The sequence below is a fragment of the Etheostoma cragini genome, chromosome 21, assembly GCF_013103735.1.
Source record: "Etheostoma cragini isolate CJK2018 chromosome 21, CSU_Ecrag_1.0, whole genome shotgun sequence".
NCBI lineage: Eukaryota > Metazoa > Chordata > Actinopteri > Perciformes > Percidae > Etheostoma > Etheostoma cragini.
In genome coordinates, this window is record NC_048427.1 from 1,627,386 (window position 1) to 1,636,839 (window position 9,454).

At 42.7% G+C, this 9,454-nt stretch overlaps 1 protein-coding gene and 1 long non-coding RNA gene across 2 annotated transcripts in view; one reads left to right on the plus strand and one right to left on the minus strand.

Moving 5' to 3' along the window:
• The window catches only part of LOC117936553, a 12,050-nt gene extending 8,434 nt beyond the window's left edge, over nucleotides 1–3,616 (plus strand). Inside the window, exon 3 of the long non-coding RNA XR_004654975.1 lies at nucleotides 3,493–3,616. This is a non-coding gene — a long non-coding RNA (uncharacterized LOC117936553). The remainder of the gene's footprint in view (nucleotides 1–3,492) is intronic.
• Nucleotides 3,617–5,945: 2,329 nt separating this feature from the next.
• Nucleotides 5,946–9,454, minus strand: part of LOC117937093 (elongation of very long chain fatty acids protein 6-like) — a 9,324-nt gene continuing 5,815 nt past the window's right edge. The window contains exons 4-5 of the mRNA XM_034860762.1: nucleotides 8,245–8,485; nucleotides 5,946–6,806 (exon numbers count right to left, since the gene is read on the minus strand). Of these exons, the coding sequence (XP_034716653.1) occupies nucleotides 6,376–6,806; nucleotides 8,245–8,485 (672 nt within the window). The 3' untranslated portion in view covers nucleotides 5,946–6,375. The remainder of the gene's footprint in view (nucleotides 6,807–8,244; nucleotides 8,486–9,454) is intronic.

Below are 9,454 nucleotides of genomic sequence, written 5' to 3' on the forward strand. Positions count from 1 at the left end.
ATATATATATATATAATAAATATCCCGGTCTGCCCACATGCATAGCCTACCTATTACAGGTTAGGTTACTAGAAGGCACGTTTTAAAGCCTTTTAGAGCACGTTTTAAAGCCACTTTTCATTAAACCAGTGTAAGGAAATGTATATTTTGTCCATCACTTTAAATGAGTTTCTATAAATGTGCGCGTGCCGAGTGGACTCCACTAACACTTTGCATGATGAATGATCATTCTGTTCTCCGTCTATTTCCCGGAAAACAGATTTCATCACTTCCGTGGTCGGGGATATCAAATCTCTTGTTTTCTTTTTCCACCTCAAAATAAACAAAACTCAAATGTTTTCCAGGAAAGCGGAAATGATGCCTTCAAGTGCCCATTTATAAGCTCCTATATTCTGAGCTGGCAATGATGGGTGTGGTGTGTTGAGGTTTTCTACAGAGTGGGAAAAGTCAGTGTTTTCAGGTCTTTTGATTTTTGAGATTGAAACAATTAGATCCGAATCAACTTGTTCTTTACCTCATGTTGCATTCAGAATGATCCATTCCTCACATAATTCCCCTTTTTAAACTATGTTATATTATCTTTTATTTGTTGCTGCACTTTTCTATTTAATTAGTTTTTGTTGTTTTTGCTTCAACACTTTTTCTTCTCATTGTCCTGTGTACACGAGGCTTTTACATGACTTTCCTTTTGATATGTTTATGTATGCAACCATCCAGCACTGGCACATTCCTTGTAAGTGTAATTAGTCACTCACTTGACAAGAAATCATTTTCTGATTGTGATCCAGATTTCTTTCCCCCGGCGGCACCTGAACGCAGCCTAAACGTGGCTCCTCGCGGACGTCACTCCGCTGAGATTTCCACAGCTGCTTTCACTTAGCGTGGGGTTTAAAAGGGAAATGAATGGCGCTGTGCAGCAGCTCCAGTGTTTTCCATAGACAGTTAAAGGTTTACTGGAAGCTGCTGTTGCAGACTTCCGGTGAACTGAACCTCTGCCACACGAGGGCGCTGCAGCTCCAGATGAAACCCCCCAGAGCTCACTGGCTTCTGATGCTCCAATCAGACACAAAGCCCAGAAATACTCTTATATTCTATATTTTATAGAGAAGAGCTCTTCAACAGGGGGTCTGGGCCCCCTAGGGTCACCAGTTACTCTATACGGGCCCCTAAATCACAGTTTTGCAGCAATTTAATGCTTCTTATAAATATAATAGAAAAAGTATATATTTTTGCATGTTTCAAAGTTGTTTTTTTAAAAGCACTTTAAGATATATGGTTGATGCTGTAATATTTAAAATTCATATTTCTATCAATTTGAACTGTAAAAGTTAATAAAAACGATTTAAAACGTAGATTTTTTTTTTTAAGGGCAGGTCTTAAACAAAGGACCCCTTAACTGAAATGGAGACGGAGCAGAGACCCCTATTTGTTATTATTATTATTATTAATATTGATCCATTTCATGTTTTTTCTGCTTCCATATGACAGAGGAACACACTGGACGTAGGTATTCAGAATAATATTATATAATAATGATTTAACTCGCTTTTAAGACTTAAACTGTTTTCCTTCCCCACTGAAATAATGAACGGAGACCTTTTTAAAACCATTAGTCATTTATTTATTACATACATTTCAACATCAAAAGCCCTTGAACTTTTTTTTTTGTACTTTTTTCTCCTTCATATAATCCATCGGGGTGAAATCAGCAGAACTGTAGCTTTAGAGTGCGTTTACACGTAGCCGGTTAGGTTTCATAGACGGACATTTCCAACTCTGTTTTCAAAAATAACATCGTGCACTGCTGTCAGTTTTCAGAAAAGGGTTTGGTTCCACGTAACCTTGTATATACACGCCGTCAAGAGCATGCCAGACCTGTAGGTGGCGGTGGACCAAGAAGCTAAAGCCCACGTCGGCCAATCAGAATCTCCTGATTGTCTCAGTTTTTGTACAAAACAAGATTTCCAAAATCTCCACTCTGGACGGAATATTTAGAAAGACTCGTTTTCAGAGGTGAATTCTCCGTTTGCATGTAAACGGAGGGCCAAAACCAAAGGGAAATATCTCCGTATGTCAGTAACCGTGTACGTGTAAATGGCCTTTAATGCCCAGACCAGCATGTTCACGTTGGTAGAAAACAAACAAACAAACAAACAAACAGAAGCAATGTTTGGCACACAAGTTTCAAAGTTGATCAAACAAGTACTGACCGGGAATCATGACTGATGTTAAAAACACGTCGGACCTTCTTTACATAATCCTCCTGCTGATTACAGTAGTCGTAGTAACTAACACATGATGGCAACGTGTTGGGGGTAAAGACAGATCAGAGTCCTGTTGGTGGTTTCAGCACCTCATACATCTGGGATTCGGTCACACGGTGTTTCTCTACGCCAACCTTGGTGGAAAAGTCAAAACCTGGTTCTTTAACTGATATCCAGCTGCAGGTTCCACCGTCAAAGGTGGGTCAAATAGTTGGGACTGTAACTAGCCTGGTCCTACAGGGCTCTGGTCTTATCAGACTGGTCCTACTAAGACTCTGGTCCTGCCAGACTGTGGTCCATTAGCCTGGTCCTACCAGACTCTGGTCCACTAGCCTGGTCCTACCAGACTGTGGTCCATTAGCCTGGTCCTACCAGACTCTGGTCCACCGAGCCGGTCCTACCAGCCTTGTCCTACCAGACGCTGGTCCAGCAGCCTGGTCCTACCAGACGCTGGTCCACCAGCCTGATCCTCTGGTCCTACCAGACTCTGGTCCACTAGCCTGGTCCTACCAGACTCTAGTAGCTGGCGACAGCTGAAGTACCGCATCAGAAGTTAACTACAAACCTGCATAAATGGAAACAAGCATGAAAACGTGTTGTGTTCATGTACGGAACATCATCCAGATGTTCTGACTTCTCTGGTGCCCTCTAGTGGAATCTTACATGAACATGCGTGGTACATCGGCGAATATGGGAACCATTCTGTTCCCGACGCAGGCGGTTGTCCACGCCGATAAAAAAACAGTATATCTCCGGCCTAACCGGTAAGGATGGCAGTTTGACTTCCCCCCCCCCCAAAGTGTGCGTGGACCGAATCACCCACTGATGTACCAGGTGCTGAGAACGTTGGAGCTGGAAAACTAAAAACACCACCTTTTCAAAGCCAAGTGCCTTTTCTTAAGCCATGCTTTCAGCAGGAAGGACACGTGCCTGATGGAAACATCAGCTCCTCCACGAAAAAGACAGTAACAGAGGTTAAACATTACAGCAGAACAGACATCTTTACTTCATATGTTAGAGCCAAAATCCCCCTCAATATTACAGTATAAGCTGCACAGACTGCAACGACACTCACAATGTTGTTTTGTTTTTGTTTTTACCTAAAAAAAAGAACATAAAACACAAAGGTTGGCATGGAATTACACTTCTACTTTAACTCAAACTACCTTCGTAATAATCCTTCAACACTTAAGAGGCAGAAATAGCGTCACAATGAGTTTGTCAGCAGATGAAGAAACACAAACATGGCATTTGGATGGAAAGAGGAAGTACAGCTAACTGCCTGACATCCGGATAAAAATACTCTAACATCTACCACTTCAGATCTGCTGGAGAAGGTTATCTATTAGGAAAATAAATAGATTCTTTTTTTATTTACATTGGACACATCTTGTATCTTCCTTCATGGCAGCTCATTGAGTGCAGCACTAACGATCTCTGTTATGTTCTATTTAACATCTCAGATGTTTTCAAAAGCACAATTTAAATCAGTTTACCAGTTCAGTAACTACCAAATCAGGTGCTGCACCCTGTGGGGATCTACAGTGGGTCGGGTGTATTCAAATCATCTGGGTTACAGCACACACACACACATGGAAAAAGCAGCAATGGATGAGCATGATAACATCAGAAGGGCAGCGTAACAGAAACGCCAGAGGCCAGATGTGTGACAATGTGTGTACATAAAAACCCATTTTCCACATTCAAAGAAAGAACTTTTGGCCATACTGTAGTTTGAAGCTGGAGAAAAGGTAATATATTGCAGAATAGATACGTTTAAAATCACAATAATTGTGATAGTATTGTATCGCGAGGCCCCTATTGGTCCACATCCATTTGTCTTGAATGATAAGCAAACTTTTGCAAAGTCTCAAAAAGGACTATGCTTTACTCGCCCACAGCGTGGTTGGTCAGACGGTGGCGCTATAGGCCACATGTGGTATTAACCTTCCAGTAAACAGAGCGGGGGATGTAGAGGTTGCCATTTGGGAACACAACAAAATGAGAGAAAAGAGAAAACTGGAAAAAGGGCTTCAGGAATTTGATTGGGCACGTTTGAGTTTTCTTTCCTGTCAGTAAGTAAGAAAAAGACCTTCTTTATTGGCCATGATACATTCTCCGCAGACAAAAACACGTTATTAGAAGATCTAGGAAGACGGCGACGGGAAACAGCTGATCAATTCGGTTATTTAACATTCGCTACGTCAGAACTTATTTGGCTAAGGTGTTTCCATGTCCCATTTAGCAAATATTCTTTCTACAAAAGCTAAAACTGCCTCAAGCGGGCGTAAAAACGGTTTACGCAATTGAAGACGTTTATGAAAATTTGCGATTTTTCTGATGCAAATTCAAAAAAAAAGGTGAATGGAAATCTGTTATTGTAAATAAGCATGATTTTTGTTTCCCTAGGTTTGTTTTTGTATTGGATCCTTATTATATTGAAGACTGTTTCTATTGAAGTGCTATGAACTAAATCATTACGAACCTTTCTGGTGACATTGCTGCAGGTAATTGGACATCCTCTCACCTCTTTCCATTTCACTGGCAGACACAGTACTTGTGGTCCTTGTGGTTCTTGTGGTCCTTGTGGTTCTAGTGGTTCTAGTGGTCCTATTGGTCCTAGTGGTTCTAGTGCTACAGTAGATGCAGACAGATGATTTGGGGGGTGTCTCTATGCAGCGCTGACTGTGAGAGTGGAACTCAGGCTTGCAGTTTTTGACTGAGATTTATAAAAACAGATCCACATCGATAAGTCTGACACAAAAACAGAGTAATGGTGGAACATGTGTCACACAAGTTGTTCCCATCTGGCTGCTGGTTTAAACAACCGACAACAACTAACAAACTCTTCTCATCGTGGAGGGGAGATGCTGACTGGGCTTCGTCCAGCGTAAGTTCTCAGGTGAGATGAAGAAGGCAAAATGTGCACAGTGTGTAAACATGGCTTGCTTTTACCAAAGAACAGAGAGAACAGGGGCCGGGGGGACTTCGGCTCTAAACGTTTCACACCCTACAGTACTTCCTAGAAGTCATTTGGTCTGGGACGGCCTTCAGCTGAGGAATGTGTCCAGATCTTATCGTGTGGGGAGAGCTCACGAAGTTTTGACTGAGTTAATCTGATCGTCAGTGTTCCTTCTTTTACCAAATAGGTGTGTGTGTGTGTGTGTGTGTGTGTTAGTATGGCTCATCTTACTGTCAACACACAGGTTAATAATAAAAGGTGAGTGTGTGTGTTAAAACTAAAAGTATGTAAACACCCTTCTTTCATTCAGTGCATTGTGAAGTCGTCATTCCCTTTCGGTAATCATAAACTCACTATCCTGCAGGTTACAGTCGGGCTCAAACAGACATTATTTTAAAAGGGATAGTTCAACATTTTGGGTAATTACACTGATTTGCTTCCTGTCGGAGTGTTAAAGCTCTGGAGTTGGGGTGTGGTCAGCTTAGCTTAGCATAAAGCCTAGAAGGAGGGGGAAACAGCTTGTGTGGCTCAGTCCAAAGTGGCGAAACACAGCTAGCCACACTTCTGAAGCTCACTTTCTAACACGTATCTGGGTTGTGTCTTCAAGAAGTAGTTCTGGCACTTAACTCCCACCTTAACTCACACATGTTTCTACCGAAGCATTTCCCAACTTGTTAAACTATTCCTTAACGATTAGTGTTTTTAATTTTTTTTTTCCCCCCAATTCAGAGCTTTAACATATACATCAAGGGTGATCACTTTTTTTCGTTACAACATACAAACATTGTTTAACACCTCTGCCCTCATAGGTCTCTTTGTTTTATACTGGCCGTGAGTAGGTCACCAAGGCAATCATAAATGAAGTGAGACACAAACATGTTATTCCTCCATCCCTTTCTTAAATTAATTCCCAGACTGTACTCCAACTAATCATGAGATCATAAGCTGTGCTCCGTCTGAACCGCTGCTTCCTTCCATTCTAAATCCACTGTGTTAAGCTACAGATGCCTATAAAAAGTCAAGTGAAAATGTCTTAAAAAGAGGAGTGCCAAGCCACCAGTTACCTAGTTGTGATTCACACATTCGCGGCCCCTCGCTGTTGGTCGCTTCTACGTAACGGCACACTTCAGCAGCACGGTGGACGACGTGCTACTCTGCCTTGGATGCTTTGTCCCCGGAGGAGCCTCTGAGGTAGGTGTCGTAGAAGAACAAGGCAAAGAGGACCAAGTAGCTGAGGTACATGAGGAACCCCCAGGCCACGTTGTCCACGTTGGAGGGGCAATGCACGTCGTGCATCCAGTGGTACACCAGGCCCAGGACCGCCAGGCCCATCACCATCTGCAGGATCTGTGTGGCTGTGATGACCATGGCGCAGGGACGGGGCACCCGCAGGCCGGCCGCCCGCGCCGCGTAGTAGGTGTACATGAGAGAGTGGACCACGTAGTTCATGGTCATAAACCAACCGCCGCCCGCCACCTGGTCCTTGTAGGAGTACCAGGAGTAGAGCAGCACGGTGATGTGGTGGTACCAGTGCAGGAAGATGAGGCGCTGCTTCCGGAGGATGATGAACACGGTGTCACCTGGGAGTAATAATATTATTAATAAATTTAATCTTATACTTTATTAATCATGCAAGGGAAATTACACTGTTTTCTCTCTGTTGTTAGAATTTAATTTTCTCTAGAACATTATACACAGGCCTGAAATACACACATACGCTCAAGTCCTCTACATGCACTTATAGACAGCAACGTTGTTTAAAGGGCAGTGCCGGCGCAAAATGAACCTAGGGGTTAATAACGTGTACCAAGTCAAGTAAAGTGCAATTAATGGTCATAGTGGCACCACTAGTGGCCCCAGACTCATTCCAAGCTACCGTGCAAAAGCAACAACAGTGTTTCTAACAGTTGTGTGACCAGAGACGTTAGAAACCCCGGGTAAATATTGGAGATGTATTTAAAAGATGGAGACAGCTTAGAGCCCAAAAAGAAGCTGGCAAAAAGGGTTATGTTCACGGCTACAAGGGGCAGGCATTTTCATGTCATTTCAACATTTGTGTACTCATATTGATTTTTATAGTTTGAGTACCGGGGTTTGTCACTTGCAAAACCAACTGAGACACAGCCAGTAAAGTGCTACCAATGGGTCCTGGCTAACGCCATAATGCTAACCCTGCTAACGGCTAACGTTACTGGAGGAGCATGCAAGCGGCTACGGCTGTTTATAACGTGTAACAGGTTCAGCGGCCTTAACCAACAACCGTGCGTTATTTGAAGCCAAGAGAGGGGGGGCGGGGGCTGAACGTGACGTTGTCTGTCGTTATGTTGAGTTGAATCTATCCCCAATGACTCTCGTTCGTTTTTTTTTTAACGACATGAACCGTAAGTAGAAGGGCGTGACTTTGGCCACTTGTTTGTGACCTCCTACTTCTGAGAGTATCGAATTGAACCGTTCTGGAAGAGGCGCAGCACCGATGCAGCTGTCCTGACATTTAGGCCTCGTCACTAACGGTGCTTCATAAAATGGGCGAAACCGGTGTTTTATCATTTTAGAAGCAGAAGGTATCGCAAGTATCAGTTCTCATGACACCCCTATATTCAACATATACGTTTACTTATAAGTAAACATATATCATCTTAAACTCCCAATAAGCATGGATTTGATGGACAGCGGGGGTGCGGCGTGCCTGTTGTTTTCGTTTCCGGTCTAGCTAGATCCGGTGTGCTGTTCCAGTTTTCTAGCGGTACTAGTTGTTGCAACAGCATTTGAAAAAAAACTACAAAGTTTGCTAGCCCAAAAAAAACTTTAATCTCGCAATAAAAAAATGTACGCCGTTTAAATGGGTTTGTGTTAACGCCGTTAATACCGTGTTTAACTGACAGCACTAGTTAAAAGGTAGTGTTTTATTTTAGATTTCTAATTCCCATACAACCATAGGTTCATTATCTTTTGACCTACAATACAAATCATCATTTAGGCCAATATGAGAGAGAGAGAAAGTACTGAAGGAAGCCTTACCCAGCTCGGGGGCCTTGCTAAGAACAAAGGCGTAGGCCCAGAATTTGCTGACGGGGGCGCTGTAGAAGCTGGTGTCACACACCGACTGCCTGAAGCCGTTGGCTGTGAGGACGTGCAGCATGTACAGTCCAGTCCTCAGGGCTCCTATGATACTGCAGAGTGAACCCAGAGCATGCAACACACATTGATAAACAGTTAAAACCCCTACTTTCATTTCTCCAGCTGTCCTGTCAATAACGGCCTAATAATGTCCAAAAAATAATCTTAAAAAACATCTACTTTTCTACTGACATCATTGTTGAGAGCTGCTGAAATACTAGGGCTGCACGATATGAGGAAAATATGTCATTCCCAACCCAAAACACTACAGTCCTCTGCTACATCAATCTGGAATAAAATAGGAAGGTTTCGGTCTGGAGCCCTGATGTGTGGCACTGAATATATAATATAAAACGTCCCATTTCAAAAGTCAAATCTCCTCCTACATCACAAACTTTAGCCTTAAAAGCACCATATTTACAACGCATGGCAAGTCTAATAAAAACATCACTGAACCAGAGAGTTTACACAACACGTCCATTGTTTAGCTCTGCCATAAACTCAACATTACACATCGCTGTAATGTCAATACAGTCATAGCACAGTGCAACCATACACTGATCCAGGGATTCCAGGAAGTAATGTGTCTGTACCAACTATATTACAAAAAACAAGAAGATATCACCTCTATACTACTTTGTCAGATTTTTCAAGCCCAAACTGTAATCTTGTTTGGAGTTTAGTTTCCCCTGTTGACTAAAAACAGATAAATCTCTCCACTGCTTTGCAGAAAAAACTGAAGCTAAAAAAGTATGACTGGAATGACGACTGACCGACTCCCTCCTTCACTTCAATTGTCCCAACATGGCTATCAGTGATGAATAAAAGAAATTATCGGATTTGGACATCTTTACAAGCCAAGTCATGAGGCTGCTATGTCAACGATGTTTGGATCTCACTGCGGGCGTTTCTTCTCCTCGGTTACATTTACATTGCTACGTTTTTATTGTAAAGTTGTTGTTTTTTTCAGCTCCAGTTGAAGAACTAAACTATCCAAACCAAAATATCCACATTCTCAAACACTGGGCATGCTTGTGCCAGCAGGGGGGAATGAGAGGAGGAAACGGCAGAGCAGGGGGAATGACAGGGGGTAAACACCAGAGCAGGGGGA